Raw genomic sequence first — 24,642 nt, forward strand, 5'->3', positions numbered from 1 at the left:
AGAGTTATTAGCATAACCTTCGGTTTTTCCTTTGACGAAAAACCGAGAGTTATTAGCATAACCTTCGGTTTTTCCTTTGAAGAAAAACCGAGAGTTATTAGCATAACCTTCGGTTTTTCCTTTAAAGAAAAACCGAGAGTTATTAGCATAACCTTCGGTTTTTCATTTAAAGAAAAACCGAGAGTTATTAGCTTAACCTTCGCTTTTTCCCTTTAAAGAAAAACCGAAAGCTTCCATTTAACTTTCGGTTATTCTCTTAAAAATTTACAAAATAGCCGTACTGATTTGTGCTAAACCGAAACCGCATACCGAAACCTAAACCTGTTCAGCCAAACCAATCAATTCATAAAACAAAATCATCATTCCAAAAATCTCCAATCAATCATCCCAACAACAAGTTTTACATTAAACCATTAAACATATTCAATCAATTCATATAGTCGAAACGTCTTAGAACTAGCTGGTGGGGGGAGGGGGCGGTTGATATTGCCGCATAAACATTTCAAAATTCTCTAATCTTGCATTCAATTCTAACCTTTCCTTCTCCTGTTTTGCACTTTCTCCCGGACTCTTTGGACCCGGAATTAACATAGATAAAATAAAATTGCTAGAATCCATGCAAGTAGAGGGTGACACATTATAAGGAACCAGAATAACCGGCCAAACACTATATGACTTTTTTCCATTTGCAAATGGTTGAAACCCATCGCTTGATAAACCTAGTCTTACGTTTCGAGAATCAGACGCAAAATCTTTATAATTTTCATCGAACGTTTTCCAGGTTAAGGAATCAGCGGGATGTCTCAACGTATCACTATCAACTCTTCCTTCTTTATGCCATCTCATCATTGGAGCCGTTTTTGAGGACATGTATAGTCTTTGCAGTCTTGGTATTAGAGGGAAATATCTCAACACCTTCTTTGGAATGAATTTCCCATTTTGCTTCTCTCGAACTGTCCCACTTGTTTGGTCGACTTTCCATCTTGAAAGACCACAAACTCTACAAGAATCTTCATTTATGTCGTCTTTCCAAAATAGCATACAGTTGTTCCTACATGCGTCTATCTTGTCATACTTAAGCCCGATATCAGTAATGAATTTTTTACTTTCGTAGTAGGAGTTTGGCAATTGAGCGTCAATCGGTAATATGTAGTCATAGGACATTTCACTTTTTGTCGGGATGTACTCCTAACAGCAAACTCGAGGAATTTGTCAACACCTTCCTCGTAATCTGGATGATCTCGACGTAAGGTCATCCAGCTTTTATCGGGTACTTCCATCTTTCTAATAAAATGGAAAACAACCCACATTATTATTTACTTAACTTTGTCTAAATTAATTAGGATTACATATTTCTAACATAATCTCTACATATCCAACCAAAAATCCACCGTAAATCTAGCATACATATAATATAACATTATTTCATTCTTACACATTTCAAACCAATCAATTATAATCCAACATAACTTTATTCATACACAATTCATTCCATATATCAATTCCAACCTAAAATGAAATCTAATTGAAACTCAATCTAATTCAACATTTCAAACATAATCTAACATAATTAATCAACCCAAACATAAATCAAACTTAAGTGTCACATTAAAATCTATCATAAATCAACCCTAAACATAAATCAAACTTAAATCTAACATTAAAATCTAACATAATTCTAACATTAAATCTAACATAAATCTAACATTAAAACTAACATAAATCAAACATTAAATTACTAACCTAACCATATAATAAAACAACAATAACTAACCTTGCACAAAAAGAGCAACGAAGAAGAAGAGCGGGCGGTGTACGTAGATCGAACAATAATAAACCCTATTAATCAAACAATAAAGTATGAATCAAAAGCCAAATCCAACAATTCATACAAAATTAACTCAAACCAAAAATCAAAATAAAAATGAAACCAATCTAAACTAAATCAAACCAAAATCAAACTTCAATCCAACCAAAAGCAAACCAACATCAAACCAATCTAACCTAAATCAAACCAAAATCAAATTTCAATTCAACCAAAATCAAACCAACGTGAAACCAATCCAACCTAAATCTAACAAACATCAAACCAATCTAACCTAAATGAACAATAATCAATGCATTCACAAACTCAAATCTAACCTAAACAAACAATAATAATCAATTCATTATTCAATACATGAATGTAACCTAAAGTTAACCAAAATCATACCAAAAACAAATAAAAATCAAACCAAAACCTTAATTTAAACAAGATCTAATCTAAATCAAAATGCAATCAAACCAAAATCAGTCTTCAATCAAACAAAAATCCAAATTCTAACCTAAAATTCATACCTAAAATTCATACAAATTCAAACCTAAAAATCTAACCTGAACTACAATCCTAATTCTAATAAACCAGCATTTCAATTCAAATATATATATATTACAGATTACCTTTGGTCGGAGGAGAAGAGCGGCTGAAGGAGGAGAAGACCAACGGCTGAAGGAGGGGAAGGGCGTCGGTCGTTGGCGGCGGCGTCGTCGTCTGTCGCTCGTCGTCTTGGGTCGGCGGCGTCCTTGGTCGGCGTCGTCTTCAATCAAGCGGCGTCGATTGTGGGCGGCGGCGTCGATTTCGGCTAAGGGGGCGGAAGAGAGAAGCGGGAGCGAAAAGGGAAAAGGGAAAAGGGAAAAGGGAAAGAAGAAAAGGAAAGAAGAAAAGGCGCGGCTGGGGTTTTTATTTTCATTATTACCGAAAGTTTAAATAAAACTTTCGGTTTTTACATTGATCAAAACCGAAGGTTTTAATAAAACTTTCGGTTTTTGATCAATGTAAAAACCGAAGGTTTTATTTAAACTCTCGGTTTCTATGAATATAAAAACCGAAGGTTTTATTTAAACTTTCGGTTTTATCAATGTAAAACCCGAAGGTTAGACTAAAACCTTCGGTTTTCAATTTCATATTTCCGAGAGATGTCAAATAATCTCTCGTTTTTGATAACTAATTCCGAGAGTTCTATAATAAACTTTCGGTTTTACAATTTGGAAAAATTTAAAATTCATTTGTTTATCACTTTCTAATAGCATTGAACATCATCAATTTAACTCATTTCATATCCTTAAAATATTTTCCAATACATATGATCAAACATTACACAAATACATAAGATAATCAAACACAAACATTCAAATACACTACTCTATATAATCAAACACATTCATGAACATTTTAAGATTAAACACAATATTAATTTTTAAAATACAACACACAATAGATTATATTTGTTAGGAGTCTATATGTGAAGGTAAAAACCACTATAATTTAAGAAATGAGAAGTGATGTTTCCGAAAGTTTTATCATTACTTTCGGAAATAGACATCAAAACCGAAAGGTTTAGATAACACTCTCGGTCTTGGAAATGGTAAAACCGAAAGTTATATTATTAACTTTCGGTTTTTGATAGTTATTTCCGAAAGTTCATTAAATAACTTTCGGAATTATCACTTTACCACTTGTTAAATTCATTTGCTTATCAATTTTCTAATAACCTTCAACAACATTCATTTAACACATTTGATATCCTTCAAATATTGCATAATCCATATGATCAAACATTACACACATTCATAAGATAATCAAACATAAACATTCAAATACACTTATCTATATATAATAATCAAACACAACCATAAACACTTTAACATTAAACACAATATTAATTTTTAAAATAGAACGCACAATAGATTATACTAGTTAGTAGTTAATATTATTTGGTTAAAAACAAAATAATTTAGGCTTTTTAATCTATGGGCAAAACCGAAGGTTCATTTGAAAACCTTCGGATTTTACCCTTCCCACACTTTTTAATCTAAGGGCAAAACCGAAGGTTTTCAAATAAACCTTCGGTTTTAGCCCTTCCCCACACTTAGAAAATTTTCAGATATTTTTATACATGGGTCAAAACCGAAGGTTTTCAAATAAACCTTCGGTTTTAGCCCTTCCCCACACTTAGAAAATTTTCAGATGTTTTTATACATGGGTCAAAACCGAAGGTTTTCAAATAAACCTTCGGTTTTAGCACTTCCCCACACTTAGAAAATTATCAGATATTTTTATACATTGGTCAAAACCGAAGGTTTTCAAATAAACCTTCGGTTTTAGCACTTCCCCACACTTAGAAAATTATCAGATATTTTTATACATGGGTCAAAACCGAAGGTTTTCAAATAAACCTTCGGTTTTAGCCCTTCCCCACACTTAGAAAATTTTCAGATATTTTTATACATGGGTCAAAACCGAAGGTTTTCAAATAAACCTTCGGTCTTAGCACTTCACCACACTTAGAAAATTATCTGATATTTTTATACATGGGTCAAAACCGAAGGTTTTCAAATAAACCTTCAGTTTTAGCACTTCCCCACACTTAGAAAATTATCAGATATTTTTATACATGGGTCAAAACCGAAGGTTTTCAAATAAACCTTCGGTTTTAGCCCTTCCCCACACTTAGAAAATTTTCAGATATTTTTATACATGGGTCAAAACCGAAGGTTTTCAAATAAACCTTCGGTTTTAGCACTTCACCACACTTAGAAAATTATCTGATATTTTTATACATGGGTCAAAACCGAAGGTTTTCAAATAAACCTTCGGTTTTAGCACTTCCCCACACTTAGAAAATTATCAGATATTTTTATACATGGGTCAAAACCGAAGGTTTTCAAATAAACCTTCGGTTTTAGCCCTTCCCCACACTTAGAAAATTTTCAGATGTTTTTATACATGGGTCAAAACCGAAGGTTTTCAAATAAACCTTCGGTTTTAGCACTTCACCACACTTAGAAAATTATCAGATATTTTTATACATGGGTCAAAACCGAAGGTTTTTAAATAAACCTTCGGTTTTAGCACTTCACCACACTTAGAAAATTATCAGATATTTTTATACATGGGTCAAAACCGAAGGTTTTCAAATAAACCTTCGGTTTTTACCCTTTAGATTTTTTTAGAAGAGGGTTAAAACCGAAGGTTTTGAAACGAACCTTCGGTTTTGGCAAGGCTGTTTTTTTTTAAAAGATTAAAAGTAAACAGATACAACATATAATTAATTAACAACATATTCAAACCAAACCAAAACAAACCAACCAAACATTATACTAATAATTCATGAATATTAAAACAAAACACATACAAATATTGTCATCGTTCGTACGGAAAAACTAATAAAAACATAATAAATCTAAAAATTAATTAATTATTAGATGGGGTGGAAGGACAGGGTGGTTGATTCAGTCGACTCCTCAACACCACAAGTTCATGTTCGAGATTCTCTAATCTCTGAGACATTTCGGCCCGGTCGGCTTTGATTTCACTAAGCAAACGACCTCTTTCCGCATCCCTTAATCGGATTTGTTCCATTTCCAGCGTCATCTTTCTTACCTCTTCCTCACGTGCCGCAATTTCTGATTGTGCTATCAGATTCTGGTAACACAGAGGCAGTTTCTCCGGTGTACGCCGAAGTCTCTGCCATGTCGAATCACCCATATCCTAAATGCATTTCAGATATATGTATATATATATATATTAATCAAACAAAATAACATAAACTAACATAAATCTAGATCTATATATAATATATATATATATATATATAAACTTAAGAAATCTAAATCTTACAATAAACAAAAAAAAAAAACCAAATCAAACAAATTACCTGAAGAGAGGAGAAGAACCCGCGGCTTGGAGGAGGCAGGCGGCGGCGGAGGCGGAAGAGAGAGAAAGGAGAGAAGCCGAATGAAAAAGAGAAGGGTTAGGGTTTGTATTTATAGAGGTTGAGGCCGAAGGTTTTCATAAAACTTTCGGTTTTGATATTAGTCAAAACCGAGGGTTTATTAAAAAACCTTCGGAAAAACCAATTTCAAAAATTTGATTTTTTGAAACCGAAGGTTCTTTGTAAAACCTTCGGAAATGAAATATTCAAAAAAAGGCAAAACCGAAGGTTTTTTGAAAAACCTTCGCAATTCAAAAACCAAGGGATTTCAAAACCGAAGGTTTTTCCTAAAACCTTCGCAAATAACCCACACCCAACACTTAGAATTTTTTTGGGTTTTTTGGGAAGGTAAAAACCGAAAGTTCTACAAAGAACTTTCGGTAATAATTAACAAACCCGAAGGTTTTACACTCCTCTCGGAATCTATTTTTAATAGCGAAAGATTTGTTCCTCTCGGGAGTATTTAGGAGAGGTTTACAAAACCCTCGGGAAAAACCGTCGGTAAAGGTCCTTTTTTTACCAGTGATAGTAAATAATCATATATGAAAGGTGTATTAGTTAATGACTCTTCCTTGTAAGGTCCCAAATATCTATGTGGATAAGATCAAAAGTTCTTTTTGGAAAAAAAAACATACTATTATGAAATGGTAATCTATGAAATTTTGCAATTTGCAATTGGCAGGTTGAACAATGAGTCATCTTATTTGCTAATACCGGTTAAATGATTATTAGAACTTTATTTGAGGGATGACCACATCTTTAGTGCATCACCTTGCATTCATCTACTAGAAAAGTATTTTCAGAATTCTTACATGGTTCATCTATATTAGAAATATTTGTAGTAGAAAAGAAAAAAATATTTCCAATTCGTTTTCCCAATTCAAATCTGCAGCTCAAATCAGGGGCATGTAACACACAACCATGTTCAGAAAAAATGCATAGTATTTTTTCATCATTGACTAGTTAAATAAACATCTTTTAGAGTTATTCTATAATTTAATCTCAAAGTTCTAATTTCATCTATCAATATACTTGATCCATCAGAAAAGAAAAGAAAAGAAAAGAGTGTTTTGTGTTTTCTAATTGTTCTAGTTTCAGTTAACATTTTCTTATTATTGCATATATATATGGTTACTAGTTCCCAAGTCTATTAGCCATAAATGTTTTCCATTATTTAAAAATTTCATGCTCAAACTAAGCTCAAAAATATTATAAGCATAAGAGTTAGGAGACTTACCTGCTGCAAAGTCCATGGTATTTCCTTTTGAGCTTTCAGTTTCATTGTTATTTGATCCTGACATATTCTTGATGAGTTGTTGAATCATGAATGGCCTTGTAGTCTTCTTTGCTGATTTTAATTGTGCCTCCTTCATCAACCGAGAATGGGTTTTAGCAGAATTAATTACAGTCTTCTTCTTTGGATTTGTCCACCATTCAGGGTAGCCTAATAGTTTGAAACACTGCTCTTTCAAATGTCCCTTCATTCTGTTACTTGTAGTGTGTTACATCTGGTTGTTCTTCTCCTATCAGTTACCCTTTGTCTTTGATCTGAAATTCTGAACGTTTTGTAGACTGTGGGCAATTGATCCATTACAAGGATTGAGTCTTTGATGTTTTCATAAGAATCATCGAGGCCCATCAAGAATAACATGAGATTGTTTTTCTCATACTTAGTCAACACCTCTTTCTCTAGTTTACATCCAACATAGTTGGCAATGTTAGTCTTTTCGCAAGAACATGTCGAATGTCGACTCAAATGTAGTTAAACATCCCAATACAATCTGATTTTTGAATATAATTCTTCTAGATCTAAATTCTCTTGCCTTGTAGTGTAGATGTCTTTGTTCAGTTTGTATTGTGTAGGTACATTATCACCATCATACATAGCTTTGATTTCATTCCACAACTGTTGTGAAGTAGTTGCACTTTGGAAGTGTACTTTATTTTTCTTGTCAATGGGATAGGGTTTCTTGAAATTTCTTTTCATGTTCCCGAGCAAGACTATGTTCCGATATTACCTGTAGATGAATTCGTAGAGGATTCACTAAGATTTCTCAGGCGACTGGGTTAGAGCTATTGTATGATATTAAAGATGATGAATAATAGTAGAAGGATTAAGAATAGAAAACAACTTCATACAGATGATGAATAATAGAAAAAAGATTAAGAATAGAAAACAACTCCATAAGATGATGAATAATAAAAAAAAAAAAAATTAAGAATTATAAAACAACTTCCAAGAGATCATTAGCATGTGTGTCTTCAATGTGTTACAACATTATATTATATGAGACTTTATAAGCTAATCATTAACTAATTAATGTATTTAAAGAATTCCTTGAATTTTGATATGTCTGCAATAAGTTATAGAAAGTAATTTAACTGCCTATATTAAAAACAAATAATATATATCTTGATATTAGTGCTAACTGCCTATATTAAAAACAAATAATATATTTTCTTATATTGATATTAGTGCCTATATAAACTTGCACAAACTCCTCATTTATTTCTATGAAACTCGATGCTATTTTTATATATAGTTGTCATGTGCTACAAGGCCAATGTCTTCCCTCATCCACATGATCAATTTTATAGGACATGAATCGAATTAATATATCATTTCAAATCAAAGAATAAAAACATGCAAAATGAAAACTATAATTCAAAACCCTATTATTTTTCTTGAAAAATCAAAATAAATTTTTTCCGTGGTTATATGATGTCGTAATGGTTTTTTTATCAAGATATTGACATCAGCTCTTTTAGGAACTATTTTTATCGTTTGAACTACCTTGGTCAATTTCGTAATATTATGTGCATCGATCGTCTCGGATTTTCATGTTATTTATTTACTTTTGTTTTTACAGTTTGCTCTGTAAAAATTGTATTCTTGTTATTTATTTTGGGTATTGTGGTAATTGAGGGTTTATGGGCTTACATGAACAAATTGCAATGGTTTTCTAATCTTTTATTTATTTTGTTGTTTGTTATCCTTAGTTTATTTAAAATTTGTGTTTATTTTTGAAATTTTGTATAATAGAAGTGAAAAAAATTGTTTTCATTTTATATAAAAAGATGTGATTGAATTAGATAAAACTTTTAAAAGTAAAAATTATGATAAAAAAAATAATATTTTGATAAATTTTAAATCAAGTTGCATAAAAATTTGTTGATGAACTTTTTATAACAAACATGGTTGTTTTGATTTTTAATTAAAAAAAAAAATTTATAATAAATAAGTTCATTAGATTGTATTGTAACAAAAGTAGAATTACTTAAAGAAACCTTGATTATGATAATCATATATAATATTTTTATTTTTATTTTTAACCGTTTTAAATTTATGAGCGGGTTAACCCACAATTCGACCCAAATATTAATTTACTCTCACATATATATCTAAATTAACCACAGTTTTCTACCCGGCAATCCAGACAATTTAAAAATTAAGCATCATATTTTACATTTATATACGAGGAGTGATAGGGGAAGGGAATTTGAGAGAGGGAATAGGAGAGAGAATGATGGGTGACTACATCACTAGTTAGAAAAAAGATAAAATCTGAGGAGAGAAAGAATAAAGAGAAATTTTGTTATTTTTTTGGCTAATCAAATTGTGCCACATCATTCCCTCCTTTAAATTTTCTCCCCCAATAATTTCTCTTTATATATATATAGATAGATGACAGTGATTTATATAAGACTAATAACTAAAATAAATGTAAGTTTACTATTAATTCAAAAAAATATCATAATATTTTTTACATTTAAGAGAATTAAACTAGATTTTTTGCTTAACTTTTAATTTAATTTAAGCTAAATAATAAAGTGATTTTAGGTAGCACCTCTAATATTCTGATTTTTGTAAATTCAATATCTATCATACACTATAGCTTCATTCCAATTAATGCTTAATTTGTATTTGTGACATCAAATTAACAAATCTAATTTTACCACTTAATGGCTTAATTAGTATGGTATTATATAAATTTAAGGTGAACTAAATCTTTGAATAGTTTTAACTCACATCCATTGAGAAAAATAAAATATTTTTGCAATGTACATTAAATAACCTAAAGAGTCCTCAGACTAAAAAAAATCAAAAAAGAAAGAAGAAAAATTACAATTCAAATTTGGAAAATGAAGTCATATTTCATATAAGTTAAGAATAAAAATTACATAATAATGTAATCAAACTAAGAAAAAGGTGAAGACACCGGCATTAGAAAATAATAAAATTAAGTTTCTAGAAACCAAACATAAGGATTCAGAAACCAATGCATCGAAACAAACCAAACCTTTTTTTTTCACTTGGCAGACAAGCACTAAGACAAAAGGTGTCCAGGTTAAGAATTCAAATTAAGTAGTTTTGATGTAAAAATATTTTTTGTTCGTTGAGATCGAGGGAGATCCCTTCAGACCAAGTATGGAAGTTGAGGAATGAAAACTATCTCCAGCATCATTCACACAGGCACAATAGACAATAAACGGGTTATGATCATTCTATTAAATGTTTGAGTGAATGAGTCGGCAGATAATTCAAATCCCTTATAAACCTTCATCCATAAGTATACTAAATTGAGCTCCCTCGCCCTACTACCTTATTAAGAAAAAATGTTTATGTTGTGATAATTATCATTATAATTGAGATTACTTAAAAACAGACATTTGAAACCCAACATACATTACTATGTCTTCTAAGGTAACCAAAGTGGCGTATAAAACACATCATGACATCTTTGAGTACAGCGCAAGGCTTTTAACCTTGTGGTCAAGAACTGTCGAGCCCCTTGGGCGTAAGTTTTAGTGGTTTTAGATTCTATTGCAACTAAAAATAAGACCCTTTAACAGGTTTAAGGCTCTCTCCACTTCATTTTTGTGATATTATTTTCTATTGGAACTAAAAATTATGCATGTTTATTAACATTTGATTACGCTATTGCAACTATCTTGTGGTTGAGGGTTTGTGCGTTTCGAAGGGTGTCATTTTTTTTTATAGTTTTCATAGGAATAAGCCATCTAGCTCAGTTGGTAGAGCACAAGCCTCTTAACCTTGTGGTCGAGGGTACATACCCTTGCTGAGCGTTCACTTTTTATTGGAACTAAAAATTATGCATATTATTTTTTACCTTGGGTTAAAGGATTTGTGTGCCTCGGAGAGTGTGTTTAAAGTTTCCATAGTAATTAGCCCGTCTAGCTTAGTTTGTAGAGCGCAAGGCTCTTAACCTTGTGGTCGAGGGTTTGAGCCCCTTGGTAGGCGTTCACTTTTTATTGGGACTAAAAATTATGCATGTTATTTTTACCTTGTGGTAAAGGGTTTGTGTGCCTCGTAGAGTGTGTTTATAGTTTCCATGGCAATTAGTCCGTCTAGCTCAGTTGGTAGAGCGTAAGGCTCTTAACCTTGTGATCAAGGGTTCAAGCCCTTCGGTGGGTGTTCACTTTTTATTGGAACTATAAATTATGAATGTTATTTTTTATCTTGTGGTAAATGATTTATGTGCCTCGGAGATTATAGTTTCCACAATAATTAGCCTATCTAGCTCAGTTGGTAGAGCGTAATGCTCTTAACCTTGTAGTCGAGGGTTTGAGCCTCTTCTTGGGCGTTCACTTTTTATTGGAACTAAAAATTACTAATGTTATTTTTTACCTTGTGGTAAATGATTTATGTGCCTCTGAGATTGTGTTTATAATTTACACAACAACTAGCCCGTCTAGCTCAGTTGGTAGAGCGCAAGGCTCTTAACCTTGTGGTCGAGGGTTCGAGCCCCTCGGTGGGCGTTCACTTTTTATTGGAACTAAAAATTATGAATGTTATTTTTTACCTTGTGGTAATGATTCATGCGCGCCAAAGATTGTGTTTATAATTATTACAAATATTAACGTGTTTAGCTCATTTGGTAGAGCACAAGGTTCTTAACTTTTTGGTCGAGGGTTCGAGCCCCTCGGTGGGCGTTCACTTTTTTATTGGAACTAAAAATTATGAATGTTATTTTTTACCTTTTGGTAAATGATTTATGTGCCTCAGAGATAGTGTTTATAGTTTTCAAAATAGCTATCCTGTCTAGCTCAATTTGTGGAATGCAAGGCTCTTAACCTTGTGGTCTAGGGTTTGAACCCCTTTTTGGGTGTTCACTTTTTATTGGAACTAAAAAATATTAATGTTATTTGTACGTGGTAATTGATTTATGTGCCTCGGAGATTGTGGTTATAGTTTCCACAGTAATTAGCCCGTCTAGCTCTGTTGGTAGAGCGTGCAAGACTCTTAACCTTGTGCTCTAGGGTTCGCGCCACTCGGTGGGCGTTCACTTTTTATTGGAACTAAAAATTATGCATGTTATTTTTTACCTTTTGATAAAGGGTTTGTTTGCCTCGGAGAGTGTGTTTATAGTTTTCACAGCAATTAGCCTATCTAACTTAGTTGGTAGAGCGCAAGACTCTTAATCTTGTGGTCAAGGTCCGGGCCTCTCTGTGAACGTAAATTTTTTATTGTAACTAAAAATAAGAACCTTTAACCTTTGTGATCTACATCACAATAATTAGGCTCTATCTAATCTTCTGGTTTAAGGTTATCTCCATTTCATTTTTTGATATTATTTTCTATTGGAATTAAAAATTATTTGTTTATTTCAAACATTTGATTACAATATTTCAATTACATTGTGGTTGAAGATTTGTGCGTTTAGCAGGGTGTTTTGTGTTTTTTGTTTCCATCAACTACAACTTATACATATTTGTTTATTTTTATTATTTTAATAAAGTGACAGTACCACATCATCTAAATTAATACAATTCGAATTATAGAAAATTACATAACATCGATGTCTGATTTTTGTTTTGGTTGAGGGTTTAAACCCTTGGAGGCATCTTTTTAGTGAATTTCTTTTTGAACTAAAAATTATATATTTTTTATTTTATTATTGTCAACTTGTGACTGTGCCACTTATAAAAAAAAATACATAACAAAAATTAGCATGTTTAGCTCTGTTGGTTCTGGACAAGACTGGTTTGAGACTTTTTGGTGATGTTATTTTTGTGGTTTTTCTATTGGACCGAAACTAAAAGTTATACATGAATCTTTCTGAATATTTGATTGCTATTGCTATTAAACTAAAATAATTATAATGATAAGAAATTAAATAATTATAGTTATAAGGTCTAGCTCTCTTATCTTAACCTTGTGATTGAGGTGTAGATGCGATCTTTGGTATGATTTTTGTGATTTTATATTCTACCTAAACTAAAATTTATATATATTTGTTTGTTTTCCTTTTTAATATTTGATTGGGCTATTAGAAATTAAACTAAACTATAAAATTATAAGAAATTACACAATAATAATTGTTAGGCAGAGCTTAAATAACTAAGTTGGTATAGAGCAAGACTCTTAATCTAATTGTGCTCAATAATAATAAGGTAAATATATGTGGTTATTTTTGTGGTTTTATATTAGACACTCCTAATCATTTTTATTATTATTTTAAGTTTATAGTTTAGTTGGTAGAGCTCAAAGCAATAAGTGTTATTTTATGATTTTCTATTGGATCGAAACTAAAAATTATACATGAAATTACATAGTAATAGTTAGTTCATCTCCAACTCATGTGGTAGAGCTTAAATAATACTAGCTAAGCTAACCAATCTATCTTGTAGAGAACAAACAAGACTTAATATTATTATCGATATAATAAGATATATATATATATATATATATTGTCAATGTTAGATTTTTTTTTTTATAAAGTATTAGAAAATATTATTATGAAAGTGAGAAATCATTAAAAAACAATCGATTTAAATTTGCAGGTAAAACAAAAACTGATTTAAAGATACTGGTAAAACAAAAAGAAATTGTTAAATTCATATAAAAAAAATACATAATTCTCAAATTATGAAAAATATATCACTATTATACAAATTTAAAAAGGACAACAATATATTGTTACCTATAATCGTTAAAATTAAATTCTAATCAAATTATATTGAATTGTGTAATGGGGGTAATAGATGAGTACACAATTTAAATAAGTTTAAAGTGTTTCAAATTAAATAAAACATATAATCCCCTCATTTTAAAAAAAAATGATTTAGACTCATCAATATTAATTGATGTGTAACATGATTGAATTTGAATTCATTTTAAAACCAAAACAAAAAAAATGGCACACATTATTAAATTTTTGAATTTGAATACAATTGATAACTGTAATTATGATTATAATTTTTTTAGGAATTTCATTTCATTCATAGAGAATGATTTAAACAAAATCCAAAAATTGACAAAGAAAACAAAAGAGAAAAAAAAAAAAAACACAAATAGCATAACACTAACAAGACAACAAGGGTTTAACCCCGAGAACGTCCTTGATTCGGTAGCTTAGCACGTGACAATATGGGAATTCGGGTCTCTCGAGATTCGACGCGTTTCAACATTTGTTTGTATGCCAGACATTTTTTTAAAATAAAAAATTATTTTTAAAATTTTGACAGTACCTGACTTGCTTTTGAAATTAATTATATAAAAATAATTAATTTTATTCAAACTTTAATAATATAAGGATTTGTTATATAATCAAATGATAACTTGATTGAAATCCAGTTTAAATTAATGAAACATATTTAATTTAATAAAAAAAATTATTTATTTAAAAACAGAGTCGCCAAATAATTTTAGAAAAATCAGTAAAATGTATGTGTATAAACGTACTCTATACCAGAGTTTCCATAAGTGGTTCGTTATTTGGTTACACTCGGGAAAGAACTTTCGCGCTATGTTCCGTTAAAAACAGTTTTATTTTTTAAAAGTCTGTCTATCAGAAGATGTATTTATAACATTTATTTCCTTTAATTAGTAGTTTAGGGGTCCTAAACAAGAATAAGTTTAAATTACGTAAATAATTATACAAAATTATTTAAAAGTGCATACATGTGATTGCATTTATTTAAGATTGAGTAAAAACCCTGAAAAATATCAGAAAAATATTATAATTTAAAAATAAATTCCAAATAGGGCCTTAGTCAAAATATTTGTTTGGAAAATATCTAAAAATCATTTTCTGACCTTTCATGATTATTTGAAAATGGATTGGTGTTCCCAAAATTACTAAAATAATTTTGGATTTTTAAAAGTGGAACCAAACAGGCCTTAGGATCGGAGTCCTAGGGTCTAGGTCCGTTTTTACCGGTTTGGGACCGGATGGGCTCGCTTTAGACTGAAGGTGCCCTAGATCGGGGCTCGGTACACTCGGTTAGAGGAGTAGAGGGTTCGGTCTTAGGGTTCGGGAGGCTCGGTCCGTAACTTAAATTGTTTGGTCCTAGGTTTGGGAGTCTCGGTCCCAAATCTAGATTTCTCGGTCATGGGACCTAGGAGTCTCGGTCCTAGGTTAGACCTCTCAGTCCTAAGTGAGAATCATCGGTCGGATTTCTCGGTCCTTGCTTAAGAACACCGGTCCTAGTACTCGGTCCTAACTCAAGAACATATGTCCTTGGTCTCGGTCCTAGGACAACTTTCTCGGTCCTTGACTTCGGTCAAGACCGATGATTCTCAGTCCTGCTTCTCGGTCCTACAAGACTCAGTCCAAGAGGAATAAGTGTTCTTCATTTGGTATGAAGATTGCAGGTTTGTATCTTTTGATATAGATCATGCATGCATGTAAGTTGCTAACAACTCATATAGATGTAGGGATCATAACCCCTAACCATAAACATGATAATCAAACTCTACAACGATTAATTTTCCAAAATTGTTTTTAAGGCAAAATTTAAGAAATTTTATGTAGCCATCTCATGGCCTAATTTTTGTTTCAACAGCTTTGAAATAATGTTTACAATCGAACATGACCAAAATAAGAACATCAATCAAGCTCTCTATAACAATTTTTAAAACTGAAATTCAAACTCATTTTTTTAAAATATCCAGTTGGATTAAACATGATCGGGATGATTGTTTATGATTTGGAAATAATCCTAACATGTTTACAAATATGATAAACAATTATTTGAATCAAAATTTAAGCTTAAAAGCTCAAGAATACGAAATTTAAAATTTCCAATTTTTCAAATCAATTTTTCAAATCAAAAGTATAATGAAATTTTGCTTCAAAAATTATTAAAGGGTCTTTTCACACTTTTGAAAAATGTTTAGGAGCTATTATTTTTCAGTACTAATTTCATGTTTGTTTGTTTGGTTAAGTAAAAACAAGGCTTACAAGTCAAGCCACTTCTTTGAGTCTGTGAATTCGTGAATCTAATCAAAGAGCAGAAATGTCAAAATCTTCATCCACGAAATTGTTCATCAGATTTCTCCACCACCGCGTTACCTCAAATCAAACGCATGCCGGAAATCCAGTTGCCGGTGGTGGAATCTCACAGCTTCTCTCTCATCATCCAAGCCCAAGTCCACTTCCATGGCATCCCAGAACCGATTTCTCATCATCATCGACGCCAATCTCAAGATTTCTCCAAAACCCATCAGGAATATCGAAGATCCTGCAGATACCAACGAGAAGATTGGTCCCAAACGGTACTCCATTTCCAGAAAGGAATTTTTTAGGTTTTAGGCATTTCTGTTTGAAGAGTTCAGAGATGGGTGGTCGGAACTTTGCTAAGAAGATGGTGAAAAATCCGAAGGCGGCAGTAAAAGATACTGTCTCGAGGTATAAGGAAGCGGTTGGGCTGCAAATTGAGGCTTTTTGGAGGAGGAACAATTTAGTGATTCTAGGTGCTGGTGGTCTTATGGTTTGCATTCTTCTATGGAAATTACTGTTTGGGATTGCCAGTACTTTTATTGGATTATCTGAAGGCTTGGCCAAGTATGGGTTCCTTGCCCTCTCCACTGCTATTGTCGCATTTACTGTGAGTTCTTCACTTTAATATTGGTTTTTATGTTTTATACTTGGTTTGATCTTTGATTCTGGAAGATTTAAAGCATATTGAATTGAAATGACATCTGAGATATAACTGGCTGAAGAAGAAGATATTATACTTCATTGTATCATTATTATGATTGATGCATTCGTTTTTTTTTTGTTCTTAGATGGCTAGAATTGAATGTAAAAAGAGATTTTCTTAAGATCTTAATAGCAAATGTTTGTTAGAAGATTTGCCTGATGGATGATTTTGGGCTTATCAAATTTCTTGAGAGTAAATGAAATGAAGTTGGTTTTCTTCTTCTTCTTCTACTACCACTACTTACAATGACAAGAAAACTAACTGAGTATCCCATTTGCATTCACTGCTTGCCTATTAAGAATTGCCTTGCCTGTCATATCTTTGCTTTTAAACCTATCCTATCTGCAGTGGTTATGATCACGATTCAATCATCTTTGTAAAGATGAAATCTACATGAGATTTGATTGCTAATCAATATTTCTAGGAGCAAACTGTTGTTATTTTTTTGCTAGTTCACCTATCTTTGAGATGAGTGCTTTTTCAACTCTCGTGCTATGGTGTTCTAGGCTACTATGCTTATAGAAATAAATCAAGAGCTTGTTTAATTTTTTGGATTATTTTTAAATAATCTTGTTTGGTGATAGATTCAATTATTTGAATATTTGGGTAGAATGACCAACAATAGCCTTAGATGAGTTGTTTGATGTATGTTACCACTATCCAATCAACAATCTGCTCATCAATCAATTGCATCATTTGAATCATTACCAAAATACCCTACATTTTAAAATGAAAGCATTATATATGTAATATGTATACCCTTAAATGTCTTTTTATCCAATAACCTCAGGTAACCCTATTTTCAATAACATTCATCAAACAAGATTATTTGGAAATAATCTTGGTTATTCAAATAAGCCTAGATCAATCAAGGCCTTAGTAAAGAACGAAAAAAAGAAGATGTTTTAGTTTATGATTTGATGGGAGAATGATATGTTCCAAGTGTTGTTTACTGAGGTTTTGTTTGTTTGTTATTTGAAGGGGTTATATTTTCGTTCAAGGTTCACAATCAACCCAGACAAAGTTTATAGAATGGCCATGAGAAGACTGAATACAAATGCTGGAATTTTGGAGGTAATGGGTGCTCCACTCACAGGAACAGATGTGAGAGCGTACGTGATGTCTGGAGGAGGGTTAACGCTTAAGAAGTTCAACCCCGGTTTAAGGGGCAAGCGTTGTTTTCTTATTTTCCCAATACGAGGCTCTGAGAGAAAAGGCCTTGTAAGCGTTGAAGTCAAGAACAAAAAGGGCGAGGTTCGTATCATTTATTTTTCAAGAAAGCAAAAATCCTTTTATTACAATTAGCGAAGAAAACTATAGGTTTCAAAAGAAACTCTTACCCTTAGTTCTCAGAATCATCCATTCCTTAGGAGCATTATATTAATCTTCATACATTTATTCAGATTGATCCAGATTTCAACAGTATAAGGCATATGAGATGTTCTATAGTTTCCCTTTCACCTTTTCACATTAAACACGAATCATCTACTAATCGTCCTGAACTTTCCCATTAGTCTTTTTTCTTCTAAAAGTTTGTATTAATAAGTTATCACTACAAACAATGAGTTCTTATTTTCTTCCTTTCATGAGTGGGAAATTTTTTCTTTGCATAATTCTTGTTGCCAATATTCATTTTTGCAGTACGATATGAAATTGCTGGCGGTTGACATCCCAATGTCGTCTGGACCAGACCAACGTTTATTCCTTATTGGGGACGAGGAAGAGTACAGAATTGGTGGGGGGTTGATAGGAGAGCTTCGGGATCCTGTTCTGAAAGCATTGAACGCGGTTAAAGAGTTTGAAGATCGCGATGAAATGGAGGATAAAGAAGATGCAGCTAGGGAGCTTCGAGAGGCTGAACAAAGGCACCTTGAAGAAATTGAAAAGCTCGATAAAAGTGGTAGTAGTAATAGCAGTAGTAGTTCATAACCGCTTAAAATTCATAAGAAGACACTTAACTTACTTACCAAACACATATTGCAATAGTTTTTTCTTCTTTTTCTTCGGCCGGAGTCATCAAAGTAACCGGGCTTAAGGGCGGTTGCAATGTAAGAGTGAATGTCAGCTGATTCAGGGAAAATGTCTTTCATAACCTCTGATTTTGTTGTGCTTTTGATTTTATGGTTGTTTGTAGAGCAAAATAAGGATAAGTGCAACATTTTGCAATGGGCATATTGGAGATTATGTTATGTCCATATTCAAGCATATGTCAGTGTTTTGAGATACTCTCTTTCTTTTTCTTTTTTAAATAATACTGGTTATAATGTTTTGCATTTATTTATTTATTTTATTGAGTTAATATATAGAACCAACCCTTGCATATAAATAAAAGAGTATTTATATTATATATATATATGTATATATTTATATCTTCAAATTTTTTTATTAAATATTTTATTTAAATAATATATTATGTAACAAATTTAAGTTTATTTATTTATGTAATTAAAAAAATTGAAATATATATATTTAGATATATCATTAAAATAATAGATTGTTTATAAATTATATAATTTTAATTTTTTTTTGTCAATTTATAATAGGCATTTTGTGTAATATATATTATTTTTTAATATTATTTTTTCTAAAATTATAAATTAATAAATAAATTCTTTAAATTTTCATTATATTTATATATTTTTTAAATAATAAATTAATAAATAATTTTAAATATTATATTAAAAAATATATAAATATAATAAAAATTTAAAGAATTTATACACTATTATTTTTAAATTATATTTACAAACTTACACATATTTGTTTAAGTATTTTGAAAATGTATGCAATGATTTAGTAATAAATTTCTCATTTATAATTTAGTAAAAAAACAAGTTCTATTCATAAAAATATATAAATATTTATATATAGAATAAAAAGAGAAAAAATAATTATATGATATTAAAAAATAAAAGAATTAATTTTTAATAAATTAATTTAAAAATAACTAATATAATTACAAGATTTTATAAATAAATCATTTTTGAGAAAGATATACAAATAATTTTATAAATTCTAATATATTATCGTTACTAGATTTTTAATGTAATAATGATTACAATAAAACTATGAAAAAGTAAGAGAATTCTTATGCAGTTGAAATGTTATTTTTTTATATAATAAATTAATTATCATTAAATTAAATAAAGAGTTATAAATAGAACACTAATTTATAAATAATAAAAAATAACATCTAAAAAATATATATGAACTAAATAAAATTCTAGATATTAAATAATACATATTTATAAATATTAAAATTATAATAAAAATCTATACACAAACACACAATTAGATAAAAATTATAATTAAATATATAAAAAATGTCTAGCTTCCAACTATTAACTATTTGTAGGATTGTCTCCAATAATGATAGACATATTTTTAACTGGATAAATTTAAAATGAAGTATCACACCCATTTTCAATTGTGCAAGCATCCTCTTTCAATTGTGCAAGCATCCTCTCTTGAATTAAAATTTTGCTTTGTGATCCATGGCATAATATGATTGACCAAGCATTTTCAGATGCTCCTTCCTTTTATTAAATGAGTATAGATCTATTTCACTAAAAGTGATTTTATTTTTTATTTTATTTATAAAAAAAACAACAATGTTAATAATCTTGGTTACATTGGGTGATGTGTGACCTCAACATAATCATTACTTATGATTTGACATGTTTTCAAATTTTGTTGGGTGACTGAAACTTTTGTCTTCATGTTAATGTCATGTCATGCATATCGGTTCAAATATATTACAAAATTTAATTTTTTGTTTGTCTAACCTTGAGAGTATATTAACTAGAATCATAATTGTTGTTAATTTTTTTATATTGATTGTGAATAGTCAAAGAGTTGAGTAAAATCCTCATCTCTCACTTTCTCTCAAAATGAAGTTCTTTCATCATCCTATCAAACATTTTATTTTCTTCTCTAAAAGAAAGTGTTAGACTCGAGAGTACTTTTGGTGAGTTCAATTCATCTAGGAGAGTTTATTCTACAATGTTCGGAAATTATTAGAATATAACTTGCTCCGAGATTATTGAGATGTTTAAGTACTTTAAAGATAATTCTCTTCTTGTATGTTCATGATCTCTTTCAACTTTTCTTTTATTTTTTTTTTTCAATAAGTGGTTTGAGATATATATAAAAATGAAATCAATAATTATAATTCTTTCATCATCCTATCAAACATTTTACTTTCTTCTCTAAAAAAATGTGTTAGACTCAAAATACTAGAATGCTCGGAGTACTTTTAGTGAGTTCAATTCATCTAGTTAGGAGAGTTTATTCTACAATGATCAGAAATTATTGGAATATAACTTGCTCGGGTTCAGGGTCAGATAGTAAAATGAAATTTGGGTTCGGGGATGAGGATGGGTACTTCACTACCCGACGGGAAGGGTAACCATTTTCATCCTTATGCACAACATGATAATTGCTTATTAATCATGCATGTATTGATCTAAAACGCTATATTATAGTTAGAAGCACACAATAGAACAAAGATGGTACTCTTATCATAAATAAATGTTTAAAAGTTTTTAAGTAGGTATTGGTTCGAAGTCTTGAAGATGGTTTAATTGGTCATAAGTGTTGGAATTATTTCCAATATTTGGGTACATATATTATTAGTTGTTATCATAATAAAGATTAAAGCCCAATTAAAGTGATCTATTAAAGTATAAAAGTTATGGGCTTATTTAGACATCTATAATAAATATGGGGACATATTTGTGTAGAAGCAGAAATACCATTTATTATTTCGTTGATGGGCCGAATAATAAATGGGTATATTAGGGCTAGGTCCCCAACCCATATAGATAGCCTACCGATTTGTTTCTCTCATCAAACAAAAGGTTTCTGTTCATCTCTCAAGAACACTCAAGAAGGTTATCGATAAATGGTTGGAAGACTTAAACCCCACCCACATCAGACATTCCGATCCAGGTCCAGATATAGAACAAGAAGATCCACATTCCGATTTAGGTCCAGATTCAGAACAAGAACATCCAAGATCTAGAGAAGATCAAGAAGAAGAGAATAACGAAGAACGACTTAATGGACCGTTCTTCATTCCAGATCTAGGTACGTTTCCGCAATTATAGTTTATCTCGATTTATCGACATAGAGTATTAAGAATATAGATTTAAGGATTAAGGATTTAGATTAAAGATTCTAATAATAAGATCATACATTCACAACCCAAATGAATAGGATTATTTTGATTCTACTTTTTATTATTTTATTGTTTATTTCGTCAAACTTATTTATTAATTAAAAAAAATGAATTGGGGCTAGTAGCCTGAGCAAACAAGGTAAACTCAACATGTATCAGTCCATCCATATTCAACCCAAATAAAATTTATCCAACTTATAACATAACTCATGTTATTCAGTAATATGAGTTGGATATAGATAGGGTACAATATGAATTAGATAACTCAAATTTTCCTTTATACCAACAATCATAAGAAGAAAAGTTTCTACACCTATCGGTTATCGCGACCAGACCCATCCTCTACACCCACGTACACATACAATTTACGTTCTAAGGAACAAGGAGGACATAGAGTTTTAATAGTATCAATAAACTAGATAATTGGACATAGAGTTTTAATAGTATCAATAAACTAGATAAATAAACTTTTTGTTATCTTTTAGAATTTGATCACGATTCATAAAAAAATAATACACAAAACCACTTAGCATATCTATCTTAGATAGAAATGCGTAAAGATTAACATTGTGTTTGAGGGTTTAAGACCCTGGGGGAGTTATTTTAGTGATTTTCTTTTCGATTGAAATTAAAATTTATAAATTTTTCTTTCTTTTTTGAACATTTGATAATGATAACACAACTAACTCGTCTAACTCAGTTGGTAGAGCGCAAAGCTCTTAACCTTGTGAAAATGTCTATTTTAGATGGAAATGCGTAAGGATTAACCTTGCATTTGAGGGTTTAAGTCCATGGGAGAGTTATTTTAGTGATTTTATTTTTGATTGAAACTAAAAATTATAATTTTTTTTGAACATTTGATAATGATAATACAACTAGCTCGTTTAGCTCAGTTGATAGAGTGCAAAGCTTTTAACCTTGTGGTCGAGGGTTTGAGCCCTCGATGAGCGTAGTTTTTAGCATGTAAAATGGAATGATGTATCACAATCTGATTGACTGAAAAATACTAAAATTTATCTATCTTCTCTCTTTCCTCACACTTTTTCTTTTTTCCAGTCAATGACGGATGTCACGTCATCCCTCTCTCAATTTCTCTCACTCTATCATTTTAACTCTTTTAATATATCTTCTTCATCCATCTCATTATGTCTCTAGATTTTTTAAAGTAATTTTCTTATTTTTTGCAAGTGTTATTCGAGTTCTTCACTCAACATTTTTTCTACTTAAACCCAATGATTGTGATTTATATGTTTTTGTCTAATTCGTTGTGTAATGATTTTATGTGATAAACCATTATAGGTTTGAACCTCACTATTGATATATTATTTTTCTTATATAATTGTCTACCAGTGATAAGTTCAAACCATTGATGTGGTCTACTTAATTTTAAAATGGCGTGTATATGTATGAGTGATTAAAGAGAGTAGAATACTTACTTGAAATTGATTATGCATGGTCGGTGAAAGTTCAACATTTATTTGTATAATTTTTTTTACAATTAGTAAGTTCAAACTGTTGACTTCGGTTCACCTAATTTGTCAATATTGTCGATATGTCCGAGTGGTTAAGGAGATAGACTTGAAATCTGTTGGGCTTTGCCCGCGCAGGTTCGAACCCTGCTGTCGACGTTTTATTTTATATTTTGTATTATTGTGTACGAGGATATCTCGAGTGGTTAATGAGACAAATTTGAAATTTGGTGTGCTTTCCTTGTCGAGGTTCGAACTCTATTGCTCTTGCATATGTTTGAGTGGCTAAGGTGATAAATTTAAATTTGTTGGGATTTGCCCTAATAAATTTGAACTTTGTTATTATTTTTTTATTTTTTAATAATTATCTGTGAGGAGTAAGTCCAAACCTTTGATTTAGTTTTGCCTAAATTTAATCCGTTGTTGGTATATCCGAGTTATTAAGGAAGTCTTGAAATATGATGTGTTTGCTCGAGGTTCACTTGTACTAAGTGTTAGACCTTCACTCATGGTGACTCAAGAAAATGTATTAATCGAATGTGGAGGATAATGTGTTAAATAATAATAATATCAAAAATATTCGAAAGAAAAGAAACATATACCTCTTATTGACGGTTAAGAAGCAATTCCATCGATTATAAGTTTCTTTACAACTTTTTTTATTATGTCCTTCTTGACCGCATTTACTACATACTATGATTAGATCAGCTCTCCCTTTAAGTCCGTTTTCTTTTATTTCCTCAATACCTCTCATTTTGTTAATCTTTTTCCTACCATTTTCCTTAAAAATTGGGTGTTGGATCAAAGGCAATCCGTCACATTGGGGTTTCAGAATTATCTTCCCCTTAATTGTTTAATTTTTCTAGTTATACTAAAAATATTAGAAAGAAAATAAAATAAAGTATACATGTGATTTTCCAAAATTTACATGTACAACTTCTTTCTCTAATGTTTATGGCATGTCTATGTCTTCCCTCAGTGATCTCATAACCAAATTTCCCGTTAAAGTTTAATGTGCATCTATGATACCTTGTTTTTGCAAGTTCCATTCTCTTCATTGTCACGAGAGAAATTTCTACAATTAAATTCATCCATATGAGTTTTATCAGGGCATGGGCTCGCGATGTAATAAAATAAAATAAAATCATAATTGTTTGATATTAGGCTCACTAGGCCCAATTATGCGATCTATAAATATATGCGAACGCGTTTTTTTCGTCTCGTCTAAAAATATATCCCATTTTTAAGGGCGGTTTGTGCGATCCAGAAATTATCGACCACATGTCTTACT

At 30.8% G+C, this 24,642-nt stretch overlaps 1 protein-coding gene and 4 non-coding genes across 5 annotated transcripts; all 5 read left to right on the forward strand.

Annotated features, from left to right (window-relative positions):
* Positions 1 to 10,943: 10,943 nt before the first annotated feature.
* On the forward strand, positions 10,944 to 11,016 carry TRNAK-CUU. The gene has a single exon. It is a non-coding gene; the product is annotated as a tRNA-Lys (tRNA).
* Positions 11,017 to 11,117: 101 nt separating this feature from the next.
* Positions 11,118 to 11,190, forward strand: TRNAK-CUU. Its single transcript has one exon. It is a non-coding gene; the product is annotated as a tRNA-Lys (tRNA).
* A 271-nt stretch (positions 11,191 to 11,461) lies between these two features.
* TRNAK-CUU lies at positions 11,462 to 11,534 on the forward strand. The gene has a single exon. It is a non-coding gene; the product is annotated as a tRNA-Lys (tRNA).
* Positions 11,535 to 15,948: 4,414 nt separating this feature from the next.
* LOC124919848 lies at positions 15,949 to 18,933 on the forward strand. The gene is made up of 3 exons (XM_047460203.1): positions 15,949 to 16,607; positions 17,685 to 17,957; positions 18,345 to 18,933. The coding sequence occupies exons 1-3, from the start codon at positions 16,017 to 16,019 to the stop codon at positions 18,630 to 18,632; spliced, it is 1,152 nt and encodes a 383-aa protein (XP_047316159.1). The 5' UTR covers positions 15,949 to 16,016; the 3' UTR covers positions 18,633 to 18,933.
* A 4,495-nt stretch (positions 18,934 to 23,428) lies between these two features.
* Positions 23,429 to 23,510, forward strand: TRNAS-UGA. Its single transcript has one exon. It is a non-coding gene; the product is annotated as a tRNA-Ser (tRNA).
* Positions 23,511 to 24,642: the final 1,132 nt, after the last annotated feature.

This window comes from Impatiens glandulifera, chromosome 1, assembly GCF_907164915.1.
Source record: "Impatiens glandulifera chromosome 1, dImpGla2.1, whole genome shotgun sequence".
Taxonomy (NCBI): domain Eukaryota; kingdom Viridiplantae; phylum Streptophyta; class Magnoliopsida; order Ericales; family Balsaminaceae; genus Impatiens; species Impatiens glandulifera.